This window comes from Conger conger, chromosome 18, assembly GCF_963514075.1.
Source record: "Conger conger chromosome 18, fConCon1.1, whole genome shotgun sequence".
In the NCBI taxonomy this organism is placed as follows: Eukaryota; Metazoa; Chordata; class Actinopteri; order Anguilliformes; family Congridae; genus Conger; species Conger conger.
Window position 1 is genome coordinate 5567501 of NC_083777.1, and position 17500 is coordinate 5585000.

A 17500-nucleotide genomic window follows, 5' to 3' on the forward strand; every position below is an offset into this window, starting at 1 on the left:
CTGCAAAAGTGCTTAAAAATAGAGATGGCCAGAGCTGATAGCCTACTGCTCTGCATCGTTTTCATAACCCGGTCCACACAGCCGCGATCGTGATTTCTTTCGTGCGCTGCTGCCTTAATGAGTTGGCTCAGACAAAGATATTCCATGCACAAAAACGCCTGTACCCTGGCCAACCTGAACAATAGAAATGAATGTTATTCCCCAAGTTTAAACCCCACTGCGGTTTTCAGATGAGCTCTGCACGGGACAAGAACGTCAGAAGAGGAACAGTAGTCATCACACAGAGCTTAATGTAGGGGATTGCGTGATGAGAAAATGGCTGCACTCCAGCCAGAGGGATGGGGGGATAATGGAGAGAGAAAGTGGGGAAATGAGTGGAAGGTGCACTGCAGCTGTTTTCTCCTAACTGGGCACGATGCGTGGGTGGGTGCGGGTTCCCTTCTGGACAGTAGATAAGGTTTCTCAGCTTCATTGTGTTTGCTGCAGTGTAGCAATACACCCTGCAAAGCAGCCAATGGCTGTGGACAAGTGAAGGGAATTATGGGCTATGGATTCTGACGCAATGTCCCACTGGGCCACAGCTTTGTGTGTGCGCCTTTCTGTCTCTCTGTCTCTCTGTCTCTGTGCTTCGCTCTGTCTCTCTGTCTCTGTGCGTGTCTCTGTCTGTCTGTCTGTCTGTGTGTATGTGTGTGTCTGTCTGTCTGTGTGTATGTGTGTGTATGTGTGTGTATGTGTGTGTATGTGTGTGTATGTGTGTGTATGTGTGTGTCTGTGTCTGTGTCTGTGTGTGGTGAGAGGGAGAGCGTGAGCTGCAGTGTAGGGGGCAGTGTAGCGGACTCTCTGGTCGATACCCTGTAAATCAGTGGAGGCGAGTGGCTCTGCCCTACCTGCCTGTCACTCAGCCCAGCCTGGCCCGCCCCCCTCCTCTGTTCATTTATTAATATCCAGCACTCACAGGGGGAGGGGCTCGCCATCAAGGATATCACGGCCATTTCCACACACACACACACACACACACACACACACACATATACACGCACACACATGAACATACTCACTCTTCTCTCTCTCACACACACTCTTTCACAGACGGCAGGCTGTGTGGTGCAGTCCGTAGGGCAGCTGACTGTCGACTCATGTACAAATCCCCCCTGTGCTGGGGGTTCGATTTCCCTGCCCTGGAGCTGTGACCCCGTCTCCGTCCGTAACTCTCTCTGCTCCCTGTCTCCCGGTCTGAATAGAGTGGAAAATGAAAAGCAGGAACTCTGCGGAGCTCCTTCAGGGACTCCGTGTTTAAACTGCAGCGATAGCAGCCACACCCTGACTGGAGAGGAGTGTGAGCAGGCTGTGCTGGAATGTGAGCAAGCTGGGACAGTCTGAATCACCCGTGTACACTACTCAGAGACGCACACGTTCTGCTCTGCAAGACTTGCTACAGTCTGGCTGTCGTGCGTAATTTATGCTCTGTATATTTCCGCGTGTGTGGATGCATGCGTGTGAGTTTTGTTATAAGAGCTTCTGAAGCTGAACTGGAAATTGAGACAGTGGAAGGGGGGTTGGAACAGTTCTGGCACTCTGCCAGACTATACCCCCCTCCTCCTTCCTCTGCTCCGATAGAAACCTTCCCAACCACAGCACCGCTGACTTCCTGTGCCCGTGTCGGTTGGAATGGGGGAGGGGGAAAGTAGACTGATTTGCCTAAGGTCGGATCACAGCTCTGGAATGATCTGCATGCGAACAACCGTTTCATCAGTTTTTTATTATTTCTGACAGGAATTGCATGCTATTCTTGAAAGGACACAGTGTACAAGGCACTCTGGCATGGAGATAATAAACCCTGACATAAACAACACTGCATGCTGGGGGACTGGACATCACCGTGACCAGGGAAATGCACTTCATTACAGTTTTACAGGTTACAGAGTGCAAGAGAGAGAATCAGCTTTTCTAAAACCTGCGTACCTTCTCTAGTGCTCCCATTATTAATATGATACAGTATTGTATGTACTGTATCATATTAATAATGATACATTACATAATGTGTATTCTATCAGGTACATCATGTACTACATGGCCGTATGAGGGTGAAAATGTGCTTCTAACTCAATGCGGCTGCAGATTTGACTCCCGGGTTAGGCATAGCTTGAGTATATTTCCGTGCGTGTGAACAGACACGGTGTTGAAATGTGAAATCCAGGTTTTTACTCCGTGTAGGAGTTAGTGTTGTAAGCGGCAACCACCTGTAAGTGATGCACTCGCCTACATGCGCCAAGGTCTGGATTGGCTGAAGCCGCCGTGCAGTGGGAGTGTTATTCAGCCTTGCTCTCGCAGCCCATGGCTGTGCGGTCTGGAAGCCTGCAGGCTGCAGAAGTGCTCAGAATCTCAAGCCGCTCCTCTCACCTGCCCCATAGGCCCGGTCGTAAATGGGCTCGGTAAGAAGATTTGGCTGCGTGTCGTAGCTCTGCAGCGCATTGGGAAAACGGCCTTGTAGCTAGTAACCTTCCTATTGCAAATGTGCAATTTCCTGCAGTTATGTTGGACCCTGGAAGCGTAAGCGGCCGTTATCCAGTCGGTGTTCCGCGTAGGCCTGCCCGGGCTGGCACTGATGGGCCAAGCTCACGCTGGGCGAGGTTCTCTCTCTCTCTCTCTCTCTCTCTCTCTCTCTCTCTCTCTCTCTCTCTCTCTCTCTCTCTCTGTCCCCCCCCCTCTCTCTCTCTCTCTCTGTCCCCCCCCCCCTCTCTCTCTCTCTCTCTCTCTCTCTCTCTCTCTCTCTCTATAGCCCGGGACGACCCTGTAGGTCTGCCTGCGTGTCTCTGTTTCCACCTCCTCCGCCTGACTTCCAAAACACTCTTTCCTAATAGAACGCAGAGGCAGGAGGTTAATGCCCCGCTCGGCTATAACCGACAGCTCATTTCCTGCCTCTTCTCTCTCTTCTCCTTTTCTCCTTCTCTCTTTCATTCTTTCGCTCCGTTATTGACCTGACACGAATGATGAAGCGCTGCTGAACTGCGCACAGACATGTGGGAACGCAGGAAGCCTGCTTGGCTGCAAAATATTTAGGCGACTGCCTCGTGTTTCGGACGACGTATGCAGTAATGCAGAATTGCATCCGCAAGTCGCTTGTACTGTTGCAGCAAGGTGTCTTGAATGTTCCCAAGTAGAAATCATGGAATAATGAAGATAATCACATTTCTCTCAGAGTACCTAAGTGATCGGGGCTTGGGATTGGGCGGTTTGCAGGCTCCTCCCCCAGGAGGGGCGTGCCCATTGTGTCCCTGAGTGGAGCACTCTGGCCTCAGTTGGTCTGCGGTTGTGAGAACGGCTGGTTATGTAAAACCGGAAGTTGTGCAAGTCGAGAAGCCCAGAATAAGGCCGTGGAAGAGGAGGTCGCGTGTGCTCAGCTCTGTGGAAGAGGAGGTCGCGTGTGCTCAGCTCTGTGGAAGAGGAGGTCGCGTGTGCTCAGCTCTGTGGAAGAGGAGGTCGCGTGTGCTCAGCTCTGTGGAAGAGGAGATCGCGTGTGCTCAGCTCTGTGGAAGAGGAGGTCGCGTGTGCTCAGCTCTGTGGAAGAGGAGGTCGCGTGTGCTCAGCTCTGTGGAAGAGGAGGTCGCGTGTGCTCAGCTCTGTGGAAGAGGAGGTCGCGTGTGCTCAGCTCTGTGGAAGAGGAGGTCGCGTGTGCTCAGCTCTGTGGAAGAGGAGATCGCGTGTGCTCAGCTCTGTGGAAGAGGAGGTCGCGTGTGCTCAGCTCTGTGGAAGAGGAGGTCGCGTGTGCTCAGCTCTGTGGAAGAGGAGGTCGCGTGTGCTCAGCTCTGTGGAAGAGGAGGTCGCGTGTGCTCAGCTCTGTGGAAGAGGAGATCGCGTGTGCTCAGCTCTGTGGAAGAGGAGGTCGCGTGTGCTCAGCTCTGTGGAAGAGGAGGTCGCGTGTGCTCAGCTCTGTGGAAGAGGAGGTCGCGTGTGCTCAGCTCTGTGGAAGAGGAGGTCGCGGGCGCTCAGCGCTGTGGAAGAGGAGGTCGCGTGTGCTCAGCGCTGTGGAAGAGGAGGTCGCGTGCGCTCAGTGCTGTGGAAGAGGAGGTCGCGTGTGCTCAGCTCTGTGGAAGAGGAGGTCGCGTGTGCTCAGCTCTGTGGAAGAGGAGGTCGCGTGTGCTCAGCTCTGTGGAAGAGGAGGTCGCGTGTGCTCAGCTCTGTGGAAGAGGAGGTCGCGTGTGCTCAGCTCCCGGCCGCTCTGGTTAAGTCTCGCTCAGGTGACGCGACGCTGGCTGCCTCCCAGCATCCCCTGCTTCAGATGACAGCTCCGCTCAGCAGGGCTTCTTTTAGGCATTCTAACAGCCCGCCCCCCCCCCGCTGCACAGCCTGTCTGCCTGACATAACTCACCCCAATTGTCTCGTTGCTGAACTTTTTATTTTTTTTATTGACATTTTGACAACTTTTATCTGCGGATGTGTTGGGGGAAATGCGAGTCCCTTATTGACGGCGCCTCGCGAGCAGAGCTCCGCTCCGTCTGTCACTGCCTGTGGCGGTGTAAGCCACACTACTCTACTCTACTCTCTTACTCTAAAATATCCCCTTTCCCTCGAGTAGTATTACAGGGGGACTCCCCCCCCCCCCCCCCTCTGGACCAGAGTTCAGTCTGAGGCCATTCAGAATAATTTCTCTCGAATCGCTGATTGACACTTGTGAGTACTGGGGAAAACTGTGGAAGTTTAATCATTCAGATTGTGGTAGCTGGCAACACGCTCCGCCACAATCTGGCACTAACTGAAGCCAGTTTCTCAAAGACTGAAAGTAAGTGAGTAAGATTTCACTCCCTCTCTCCCTCTCCCTCTCCAGGTGATGGAGTATGAGAACAGGATCCGGGCGTACTCCACGCCGGATAAGATCTTCCGTTACTTCGCCACTCTGAAGATCATCAGCGAGCACGGAGACACAGAGGTCTACATGACGCCACAGGACTTTGTGCGCTCCATCACCCCCAACGAGAAGCAGCCGGAGAGTGAGTCCTCTTACCTCTCTCTTACCCCTCTTACCTCTCTCTTACCTCTCTCTTACCTCTCTCTTACCTCTCTCCTCCCTCTCCTCCCTCCTCTCTCTCCTCCCTCTCTCTCTCCCTCTCTCTCTCTTCCTCTCTCTCTCCCTCTCTTTCCCTCTCTCTCTCTTTCCCTCTCTCTCTCTCTCTCTCTCTCTCTCTCTCTCTCTCCTCTCTCCCCTGTCTCCTCTCTCCCCTGTCTCTCTCCTCTCTGTCCTCTCTCTCTCCCCTCTCTCTCTGTCCTCTCTCTCTCTCTCTCTCTCTCTCTGTCCTCTCTCTCTCTCTCTCTCTCTCTCTCTCTCTCTGTCCTCTCTCTCTCCTCTCTCCCCTCTCTCTCTCCCCTGTCTCTCTCCTCTCTCTCCTCTCTCCCCTCTCTCCCCCCTCTCTCTCTCTCCTCTCTCCTCCCTCATGAAATGGTTATAGATTTGCACTCCATTACGTTTCTATTGTAATTTGTGAAGTGCCAAGGGCCCTCGTCCCCTTCAGCATCTGGCCTGACCTCTGACCCCCCTCGTGGCCCTGCAGGGCGTTATGGGGGAGGGGCTGCAGCGCAGTGTCAGGTGTACGTGATTCACGGTCACCTTGCTCAGCAGTATACGAGCGCTCCCATTGGCCTCACAGGAGGGTCCCTGGATTCAGCCATCCGATTGGCTGGAAGTAGGAGATGGGGGGTGCCTTTGCTGTATTCATCAGTGGCTCTGACTGAGTGATCTCATCTGTCACCAGAGCTGAACAGCTGAAGCAGGCCAGGGTTGGACCCTGTTCTTCGTGCGAAGAGGCTAAAAGTGTGCCTGGGAACAGCTGTGGCCCAGCTAACTGTACCCGGCTCTACAGCCCTGTACAGAACAGGCCCTGCTCCCTCTGGTGTATAGTACCAAAAATATACATTCTATATCAGGTCATACTCCGCTTAATGCAAACAATGAAACATTCCAAAACAGGACGCATATTCATAACCTCGGGGTTGTGTGTGTTCAGCATTTTTTAACGCTGAGTGTTCAACGCAAGTGCGCACCTGTATCCAGGTGTGCGCTGTGAAGTGCTTATTGACTGTGCGCGTGCGTGTGCGCGTGTGTTTGTGCGTGCGTGTGTGTGTGCGCGTGTGTTTGTGCGCATGTGTGTCTGTGTGCGTGCGTGTGTGTGTGCGCGCGCGTGTGTGCGTGCGTGTTTGTGTGCATGTGTTTGTGCGTGTGTGCGCGTGTGTGCGCGCGTGTGCGTGCATGTGTGTGCACGTGCGTGTGTTCTGAAGAGGTTATTGGCTGTGCATGTGTGTGTTTGTCTTCCAGGGTGTGTCCCCACAGGAGCTCTCTCGCCCCCTGCTGGTTCAGGGGCCCAGGTGCAGGCGGTCTACATGCAGTCTGCCTGTCTCAGCAGTCCCTCCCGCTGTGTGAGAGACCTGACACAGCACGCTTTAGCCCCGTCTCTGCCCCCTCTCCCTCTCTCTCCCTCTCTCTCCCTCTCTCTCTCTCTCTCTCTCTCTCTCTCTCTTTCTTCCTCTCTCTCTTTCTCCCTCTCTCCCCCTCTCTCTCCCCCTCTCCCTCTGCTTTAAGCTTATTAAAGCAATACGGCTCATCCAGCGCGTCTGAGAGAGAGTGAGTGTAACCCCGGGGCTGGGAGATCTACGGTGTGATTATAGGGTTGTGGGAGGGGGGGGTCAGAGTGGGTCAGTCCCTGGACGTCCTGCTTATTCTAATGAGATCCTCAGACCTGACTGCCCTTTGATGAAATGCTCTCTGTTGTTTTCTGCCTGAGCGGTTATAGTTTTTTTTTTTTGCTTTTCATTTCGAGCGGCCCCTGGTCATGTAAGGATGAATGCTGATGAGCGCTCTTTAAACCGGCTTCGTCCGGGCGTCGCGTTCCTCCACCGCGCGAGGCGCCCCCCTCCGATACCGCCACATCGATACCGCTGCCTCCGCTCCATACCGATTGGTCAGCTGGGCGAGCAGCCGTTGAGCTGTCTGAGTGACGGTCGATCGGCTCGCCTGCATCGCGCGCCCGTGACATAATCCATGCGTTTCAGAAACAGGAAATCTTTCGCCCGCGATTCTGCAGTTTTCAGCAGTTTGGGGTGAGAGGGGGAGCTGAGGCGCTCTGAAGAGGGGCTCGTATTGATTACAGTCACCGCGTTATTCCTTCCGGGGGGACGGTTTGTTTCTTTCGGGAAAGGATGGGAGCGTTGGCTCGTGCAGAAATCGGTGAGGCGTGCTGGTGGGGTCAGAGGTCGAGGCTCAGGGTGCCTTGTGTTTTGGGGCGGCTCGTATTTGGGCTGAATAATGTAGCCCTGTTTAACAGGGACTGGGTTGTGGGAGGGGAGGTGCTGATGTTTTGACAGTTTTGAAGTTTGAGTTCTGAACTGTGGGTGACCTTCTGATGTCTGTGCTTTTCAGACTTTTATTCACACTCCTTTTCTGGAGAAATCCCCCCCCCCTCCTTCCTATGAATTTTATCTTATCTGTTCGGTTGTTTGTTATATGTCCTTGATATGCCCTGGATAAAAGCGTAATGTAATCTAACGAGACACTGACGCACACAGACACTCGCACACAGACACACGCACACACACCCTGCACTTCCCTCAGCATGAGCAAAAGATAAATAACCCAGTGCAGTGAGGAGGAGAAGAATCCAGACTTTCTTTAATTTAAAAAGCAGTGTCTTCAGAGCCCTTAATCCCTGTTTGATGAGAGAATAGGCCTGGACCGGCATGACAAGAGCCGTGTTCGCACCGCAGTGTTAGCAGTGTTAGCAGTGAGCCGGGGCGATCGGGAGTGATGTCACCGGGCGAGTGGGCGTGATGTCACTGGGTGAGCGGGCGTGATGTCACCGGGCGAGTGGGCGTGATGTCACCGGGCGAGCGGGAGTGATGTCACCGGTTGAGCGGGCGTGATGTCACTGGGTGAGCGGGCGTGATGTCACCGGGGCCATGGCGTGCTCCGAGTGGGGCTTGAGACCAGCCAGGATCAACGTGACCTCACAACAGCCCGCCCCCCTCCTTCTCCCTCTCCCTTTCTTTATCTCTCTCTCCGTCTCTGTCCCTCAGGGAACGACAGAGCGGCAAGCATTCCGAAGCTTATCCGCCTCTCCTGACTTTTATTTTTAATTATCACTCTCACACCATAGCAGAAGATATTAGCATTTTAGGTAGCATAAATGAGCACACAGTGCTTCAGGGCAGTATGTCATGTTACAGTGGGAGGGGGAGGTGGGGCTGCCAGGAACTCAAACCCTGGACCCACTCAGGCCATAAGAGACAGGCCCAAACTTTTTATATATATTTTTTTTCTGTAAAGTCTCTGTTCTTATTTCACACATTAAGAATGGTGTTAATAATGAGCTCACACTTGAATTGAAGCATGAATTGAAGACCTAGTGCTTGGAAATTATTTTAACACTCTCAGGATTCAAAACCCACTGTCCATCAGCCCTGAGTTCCACAGTGATAAAACAACTGAGTCTGTCTGAACGGCAGTGAGCCCTGTGTGTGTTTTCAGAAAGCTACATTTTCAGCTCTGGGTGAAAGATGATTTTACCTGCGGTTACATAAATAGGGATGGACATTTGTGCATACAAGATACAAAAGTGCAGAACAGTTTGATCCGTTGCTGGCCGTTCTGGGGGCAGGTGAGTGCACTCTTACCTTCGTGAGTAGCAGCGTTCTGTTTGGGTACTTGCATGCTTCTAACCAGATCTGAAATGGCACAGGAAGAGCTGCTTACAGCTCTGCGGTAGGACCCCTTGCTGAAGATCGCGAGAGTGATGTACTGTTCTGTTGGTTTTCACTCAGAAACAAGGTTACAAAACCTCCCGCTAACCTCCCCCGCGAATGAGGGAAAACTGTTAGCCAGCGTGTGTTCAACAGCTCTTGAAATGGCACAATATTCGCACAAACGAATAACATACAAATGAATGGACTCTGAGTGACGCCGGGGGTTAATTCGAAAGCGCTCCGATAAGGAAACATTCGTTAATGGGGGCTATTAATCACCGGGAAATGTTGGTAATTGCCGCAGGCAGCATAATGAAAGTCTACAGTTCTTGGTCAGGTAGTGGCCTGCCGTGAATCCCCTGACATGGATATGTGTGTCTGTCTGTCTGTTTGACCTCTTCACGTCTGCGTTCCTTCTCTCCGGTATTGTGTATTAATCATATCTTTCTCTTTTCTCCCTTCATTCCCCATGCCTTCTCTTGCTCCTCTCTCTCGTTTTCTCTCCCCCTCTTTTATCTCCTAGATCTGGGTCTGGATCAGTTCCAGGTGAAGCGGTACGATGGAAAGGTAAGCAGTCGGACCGTGTGTGTGTGTGTGTGTGTGTGTGCGCGTGTGTGTGTGTGTGTGTGTGTGTGTTTGTCCCTGCGTGTTTTCTGTAGAGTGACTCCAGAAGAATCTGTTTTAATGAAGCTTGTGTTCCTCTCCCTTGTTCTGGACACAGGGTTTCTGTCTGTCTCATCCTTTCTGACAGTCTGTGAGACCTCTTTGTGCCAGCTCCACGCGGCGTATTGCGGATACGTAATATGTGAATATCGGTGTTGGGGCGATGCTTCGTAGATGAACGTTGGTTCCTGAGGCTCCGCTGTGTCCCCTTCCCCCGTTCTGTGCACTTTCCCTGTGAGGAGGGCGGAGGATAGATTTGCTCAGAACCTATAAATCGTTGGGTCCGGCCCTGGGAATAAAATAACCGCTCGGGCCTTCCCTGTGAAGGCGTGTGGAGTATTTAGCTGCCGCTTGATGTTGGAGAGGTCCCCCGGGGCCCGGGGAATTAGACTATTGTACGAGCCGGAGATTTGCAGCTGGTCCACTTTAATCAATCACGGCTCATCCAGTTCTGCACAAGGACACTCCATCCCTCTTTCTGTAACGTCTGCTTCTCTTTCCGCCCCGGTTCGGGCTCGTGCGCCCATGTTTTAAAAGAGGCGGAGGCCAAAGGGTCAATCCGACACCCCTCCAGAGAGAAACGGGCCAATCCAGTGAGCGAAAATTGTTATCGGCTGTGAATTCTCTCACTATAGTTAATCTTTGAAGACATAAAAAGTATATATATATATTTAAGAGAAGAGCACTTTATGGCCTGTAGTGACTGTAAAACAAGTTTTACCTCACTTTGTAACCATTTGACGTACGCTAGCGTCTTGGAAAGGCTTGACGGACCAATTATCTTCACAAAGTGCGGCTAGCAAGCCCTGGCACACCCTGCGGGTTTAGGTGTTAGTCTGAGGCGCGCTTTCAGCCCGTAGTCTGGGCAACCCTACAGGGTCATTAAGAACCGTTAAATTTGTGAAGTGGGTTATTTGTCTGTAAGTACAAAGGATGAGTACTCAGAGGGACAAATGTGAAAGAAATCTAAAAGTAGTGGCCCATTCCTGCATCATTGACCCATATCCCTGCTGAAAATTCCATCTTAAACCAGCCTAAACTGGTCAGGCTGTTTTAAGATGTATTTCTCAGTGCTTTTAGCTGGTCGACCAGCTGTTCACCAGCTCACCAGCATCTATAGTTAGCTGGTCCACCAGTTTGACCACCATCTTACTCGACCAGCTTTGACCAGGTTTGTCCAGCTGGAGACCAGCTATTAACAGCTATTTAACCGCTTAAACCATCTTCAGCTAGCTTGGGTTCTTGGCTGGATTTTCAGCAGGGTTAAGAAAGTGATTGACAGGTGGGTTGCGTAATCGATTGGCTGTGGGCTGAGGTGAAAGGGGGTGACTGGTGCACGCGTCCCTTGGGATTTGGGGTCCGAGTCTCCTGAACTGGGCTAACGGGCCCACACTTTCTCTCCCTCACCTCTTCACTTCTCTCCCTGTCTTACAAGCCTTCCCTGGCCCTGGGTGCTGTGTGTGAGGACTGTTTGGTTGTTATTAACAGCGCTGTTCTACTGTGCCACCCCCAGCAGACCCAGGGTGCAGGGTGGGAGAAATAACCCTTCTGTAGAGACTTCCAGCTGTTCTGCTCTGAAGCCCGCTGAGTTAACCCCCCTCCCCTTTATTCCTGTCTGTTTTTATCTCTTGTTTTATTTTCTAGTTTCTCTCTCTCTCTCTCTTGATCCTTTGTTCTCTCTGTGTCCAAAGTGGGGACCCCATGTGCCAGATACCCTGTAGTTTGATGTGCCCTCATGTTAATCGGCGTGCAGGTGAGCAGAAGGCCCATTTTAAGAACGTGAGCACGCACATAAGGGCCCCTGTGAAGAGGGTGCTTGGCCTGGTTCCGGCCTGGTTCCGGCCTGGTTCCAGCCTGGTTCCGGCCTGGCCTATGCACAGGGAACCCTGACTACCAGGTCAAGCGTGTGCGTGATGAGCATGGCGTCGGGCCCAGCAGGGTTATGGCCCGTTACGCGGGCCTCCGTGGTGTGTGATCTCCTCATACACGCGCTGAGGATACCGCTAACATGCGTGGCCACTCTGGTCCCATTTTGATCATTTGTTTAAGCTTCTGCCAGCTCTCAGCCGAAACCACCGCTCTCAGTCGCCTCTCGACCCCGCGGCGGTTAATTTCACTTCACATCAGGGAGATTATTGTAATGAATTCCAAAAGCAGTTTTCTGAACCTCGCTGCTCTGTGCGTGCGCTTGCTTCATCTCCTGTCCTCTCAGTCTTACTGCGTAGTGGTTGTGGGCTCTGCAGTTAGCGTTAGCCTGTACGTCCCAGGCGTGTTAATCACGGTTTCTCTGTCAATTACTAAACTCTTCTTTCACTTGATAAGCTCTGTGCCCAATTTAGGCTGCTCTCTACCTCTCTACCTCTCTACCTCTCTACCTGTCCCTCTCGCTGCCTTTCCCTCTCTGTCACCATGTGAGAGAGACGCTCAGTTGTTCCGTGTCTTAATGCTGTGGTTCCTATTTTAATGGATTGTTTATGCTGGTGTGCTGTTCTCCTCATAACCAATAAATGCCTCCATTCTCTCCACCTCTCCTCCCTCACCCCCCTCCCCCGGCCTCCCCCCGCTCCGCCTTCCCGTACCCCCCTCTCTGCAGGACTTCTGGCAGGTATGGGGCGAGTGCCTACGCAGCATGCATGCATCTGAGCCTGACTGAGAACTGTGCACCGTTTTAAAGAGTTAGGCTCTGTCTGTGCCCTCTCTCCTGCTCTCTCCCCCTCCCTCTCTCCCTCTCTCCCTCTCTCTCTCTTTCTCGCTCTCTCGCTGCCGGGGGGTGGGGGGAGGGGAGCAGGAGGGTGTGGAAGTTCTTTCAGAGTTGCTGCTGCAGGTGACCTTTTTGCTATTCTTGTCCGAGGCAGTGTAGCAGAATGGTTGGAGAAGCAACGCTCTGGGTCCTGTTTCCTGGTCGGGCCCCGGTCTTGGGATTCCTGGTGTAAGGCTCTTATCCTGATTTGCTTAAGCAGGAATTGGACGCCTAACGCATAATTGTAAATTAAAATTAAAATGTAAATGTAAATGTCTCGCGCTTCGGCGATCTCTTTAAATGGACTCATGGCCCCAATTACGCCTACGTCCTCACAGCAGAGGACAGCAGTCCAGAAAAAACGCATTAAGCAGGCATCCCATTTCATTAAAGTCATTTAAATAGTACAGAAGAAACACCACGGAAAGTACATTAGCCTGCTTTTTAAGGAGTGGAATATTAGAATTATTATTTGCATGATTGTTTTGGGGGCCTGAGTTGGTGTGAATGCAGAGAGGCGTCGCGTTGTGTTAGTGTTAGCGTTAGCATCGTCAGGGTAGGCCTCTCCGGCTGAGGTGTGTTCTGTCTCCGTCAGGTGGGGGTGCAGTGTTTCTGACGTTAATCGCATCGCACCCTTTAGCCGGGGTTTCTCGTGCTGTTGAGAAGGCCTCTCTCAGCTGACGCTGGAAACCCCCAGAGCCTTGGAGAGCAGAGGGAGAATAGACGTGCGTTTCGGCTGCACGGGGGTGTGTGGAAGGCGACAGGTTCACACTCTGGGTTAGCAGTCATGCGAGGTGCGCTTCTCTGTATGGCACGGGAGGCAGGAGCCAGCTTGTTCCCTGCTGGTTTAGTGGGGTACGCTGGGTCAGTAGGGTACACTGCAAGACCAGTCTGAGACCACCCTGGGGGCGATGCAGTGTGAGATTATTCGGGTAGGGGCCCTGTAAGAGTGTCTTGTCCACTTCTTTGTTGTTGTTTTTGAAGGACTAATGAAAGATGGTCATTTGTCCGTTCTGCTCCTGCTGACTCTGAAAGAAAGAAGCTCCTCCCCTTTTCAGCCCCTCCCCCTTCTCCTCACTTCTGCCTTTTCTTCATGCTTTGGCACCGAAAGCTCCTTCCCAGCATGCAATGCCCAACGCTTGCGTTTCCAGGAGAGAATGTAGCGGTGGGCGTGGCGATAGGCGGCATGGCACCGCCTGTCTGTGCATGTTGGCATGACAACTCAGGGCTTGCCCGACACAGGAACTGTCTCTGCCGGAGACCGAACGCCGCTTACGTGGGTGTGCTTTCAAAAACAAAACAAATGTTAAAGAAATGATATTTTGAGAAACAGCCTTTGCAGCTTGCCCTGTGATGTCACCATGTTACTGGAGAATGAACTCGTGTCATGTTCCATTGCCTGGGAGGGAGGGGGGGGGAGGGAGGGAGGGGGGGCGGGCGGAGCCTGCCACCCGGAATGCTGAGGGAATCGCCGCCGTGGAAACCAGTCTGTTGTCTTATTGCTCAAGTTGTTGACCAAATGACCCTCTTTGACCTTTTAAGTTTCAGCGGGAACCCTTCAGAGGACACCAGGGGGCCCCTGTGGCCCGTCCCGGGAGGGTTGGGTTGGGTTGGGTAGAGGTTGGGTTGGGTTGGGATGGTGGGGGGGAGCATGCACCTCAGTTCATTGCCTCTCATCTCACGGGCAACTGCTGACCTCTGTTTATTGATCTCTGTGCTGTGTGTTGACATGTTAGGCTGATATGTGATATGATATGTGTGTTATATCTCTTTAGAGTGTGTGTGATGAGGGCAGACCCTGTATCTGCATTGTTTACATTACAAGGCTGTTGGCAACCGCTCCACGGAACACTGACCCTCACCAGTTCTCTCCAAACAGCCTTACACGTTCCGTTTCCACAAAGTACCGTCTCCTCCTGCTGGTGTTGGTGCACCTGCAGTGACCACTCAACACCCACTCAAAATGGCTGCTTCCACAAAAAGAAATGTGCCTGTTTTAGCAGTGGGTTTCAGTACACGTCAGGGGTTTCAAACTTAGGCGCTTTAGGGTGTATAACATTCTTGTTCTTTTTTTATTTTTAATTTAAATTTTATTTTTAATTGCCATTTGTCTCTGCCAAAATGGTACATTGTGCCGCTGGTTTGATGTCTGCGGAATGCACACCTTTGCAGGTGTATTTCTGGCTCTCTGACGCAGCCCAGTTCCTGTTTTACCCAATGTAGGCCACACGGCATTCTGGGAGAGCTGGTTCTGAGCAGAGGCCTGGTGTCTCTCGCCCGTGACCGCTGGTTAGCCTGCGGCTATGCGCTACGTTACTGAGAAGTATTGTGCAAGTGGTAACCAAGGGAACCCTGGTCAGCTTGAACTCGGAACACTCCTAGCACATTCGAAGCAGTTGGCGTTCTCCCCGTTTTGTGCTAATCACGGACGAGGTTTGAACCCAGCGATGGGATCCGGTCCGCATCCGCGAGAACGGCCTCTCGCCCCTCCGCCGTTTCCCCGCAGCCAATTACTGTAAAGTGGCGCGACTGTTTAATTGGTGCCGGTGCCTTCCGTGGCATTCCGTCCTCTAAAAGCCCGCATGAGCGCCCCTCAGTCACGATGTGTTCTTTCATTAAAGTCCCGAAACAAGGAAAATGGCCTAATTGGGGGAGAAAACAGGAGAAGCGCTCAGAGCTGAGCTGACTAATGCGGCCCGTGAGTTAAGCTCGCCGCGCTGGCTCCGCAGCGCCCGTGCCCTGAACGCAGCGCTGATCCGGACTGATGAAGCGGTTCCCACGTTGCCACGCCGGGTGTGTCGGGGTTTGTTTTCCAGAGCGAGCAGGTTGGAGAGGTCTAACAGCTCCTACGTTATGACGCCGGGTTTGTGAGGGTTTGTTTTCCAGAGTGAGCGGGTTGGAGAGGTCTAACAGCTCCTACGTTACGACGGCGGGTTTGTGAGGGTTTGTTTTCCAGAGTGAGCGGGTTGGAGAGGTCTAACAGCTCCTACGTTACGACGGCGGGTGTGTGAGGGTTTGTTTTCCAGAGTGAGCGGGTTGGAGAGGTCTAACAGCTCCTACGTTACGACGGCGGGTGTGTGAGGGTTTGTTTTCCAGAGCGAGCGGGTTGGAGAGGTCGGTCTGTGCCTGCCCATGCCTTTGAGCTTTCAGCCTGCCGGGCTCTCTGTGGGACTCATGTTCCAGTGGAAATGGCCTCTGGGCTGGGAGTGTCTGTCACACCTGCGACTCCCCTTAATGGTGGCGAGGGCCTGGTTCACATGGACCTCTCTCAGCACCTCTCACTCCGGCTGTGTGCGGGGTAAAGCCTGATTTATACTTCTGTCCAATCTACGCAGAGGCTACGACGCGTAGCTACATTTCTGGGGAGGTGAGCGTCAGGCTACGCTGGAGCCTCTGTGTAGATTCGACGCAGGAGTATAAATCAGGCTTTAGGGCCGGGTCTCGCCTGGCCTCCTGGCCCGAGAGCTATAGCGTCAGCGTGGTTCCAGCCCGTGTCGGCTCGCCAGACATGACTGATCTGCAGCCAGGGTAGGGCTCTGGAAAAGGCCCAGGACCCAGCCTGGGGTTTGAGTTTGTGTTGTGCCTGGGGGTGTGGGGCCGGAGGGGGGAAGGCTTCAGACGGGCAGGTCCCTCTCCCGGCACTACCGGGTCTTTTTTTCCCGCATCTCCCGGGAAACGGGGGCGAGTCCATAAATCTGCTGGACAGGGATCAAGTGCAGCAATCTGTGAGGTCCCCTGGGGGCGGGCGCTGGAGCGCTCCGAGCGGAGGAGACGGGCACACGCTGCCCTTTAGAGAGAGCGGGTGTGGGAGGATGCCGTGTGCTCGGGGGCACAAACCTCGCTCCTGCCGCGCGCAGAGACCCGGGCGGGCCTGATGGTTTTCTAACATCGCTTCAGAGTGACAGTTAATTACCCGTTTTTCTTTTTTGTTCAGTTACTCAGTTGTGCAGAGCTGTGGGTTTGTAGAAGGGGAGTCTGGGGGCAGGGGGGCGGGCCTGGGCCGGACTCTCACGCTGTCCGTCATGTAGAAAATGGGGATAGAGAGAGGGATAGAGTGATAGAGAAGGTGACAGAGAGTGGACAGAGAGTGGGATAGAGCGAGTAGGGATAGAGAGTGAAGGATAGAGAATAGGAATAGAGAATATGGATAGAGAGAGGGATATAGAGTGGGGATAGAGAGTAGAGATATAGAGAGTAGGGATAGAGAGTAGAGATGGAGAGAGTGGGGATAGAGAGTAGAGATAGAGAGAGTGGGGATAGAGTAGAAATAGAGAGTGGGGATAGAGAGTGGGGATAGAGAGTGGGGATAGAGAGTGGGGATAGAGAGTGGAGATAGAGAGTAGAGAAAGAGAGAGTAGGGATAGAGAGTAGAGATAGATAGAGGGACAGAGACAAAGGCAGCTGCTGCTATTCCCTTCCTGGCTGTGTTCCTCCAGTCTCCATAGCGACAGCTGCATCTAGGACACGCACAGTTGCTCAGTGCCGTCCTTCAGTGCCTCTCTGTTAAGATCCACGTGTGCGTTATTGAAGGTGCGACTGAACACAGCACTGCCACTGAGCTCAGCAACAAACAACACGAAGTACCGTGCACAAAGACTGGTGAAGTGAATAGCCCAGCATCTAATCACAGTAATCTGATCAACTCAGAGTAATGTGATATAATGGTGCACCTGGTAACAATAACAGAGACGGCTGTAAGCAAGAGGCAGAATATAGACAATAATGTCTGATACAACATTCATTAACACACACGCGCACACACACACACACACACACACGCAGGCTGATATATTCCCCAGTTCATCTATAATACTCTCCCTGAGTTAGCTGGGCTCGGCTAGCTGATCATCATTAAAGGGCTCATTAAACTGCAGGACTGCCCAGCTCTGCGTTTGGGAGAGTACAGTGGTGCAGTTGTGTACCTGCTTCTGCACGCATCAGACCAGAGGCCTGTTCCACCAGGAGCACGGCTATGTGGTCAAAGCCCCCGGAGAGGGCTGAGGAAGGTAATAAAAGCCTCACATAATTAATCAAATCATTCGCTCTCTCTCCACGCACACTTATCTTTGTGCCCTGTCGTTCTCCCCATCCCTCTGTGTTCCAAATAACCTGTGCCTCCGAGTGCGTTCTGAAGATGTAGTTTCGATCAGCCACAAGTCCAATTGTCGCAACCATAACAATAACAATAACAATAATAATACATGGAATTGATCGTGTTTTTTGTGGTCTCAAAGCATTGCATAACAGAGGGGGTAAACATGCCTTAACCACAGAAGCGTTGCCCCCACCTGCTGTATGGCAGCCATTTTGAAACCGAATTAGGTGGCAGGTTGGGAATTTCGCCTGGACACCGGTGAACCCCCTACTTTC

General features: G+C 52.6%; 1 protein-coding gene across 1 annotated transcript in view; it reads left to right on the plus strand.

Moving 5' to 3' along the window:
• Positions 1 to 17500, plus strand: part of micu1 (mitochondrial calcium uptake 1) — a 37230-nt gene that overhangs the window by 8597 nt on the left and 11133 nt on the right. The window contains exons 4-5 of the mRNA XM_061228060.1: positions 4826 to 4988; positions 9251 to 9294. Coding sequence (XP_061084044.1) covers positions 4826 to 4988; positions 9251 to 9294 — 207 coding nt within the window. The remainder of the gene's footprint in view (positions 1 to 4825; positions 4989 to 9250; positions 9295 to 17500) is intronic.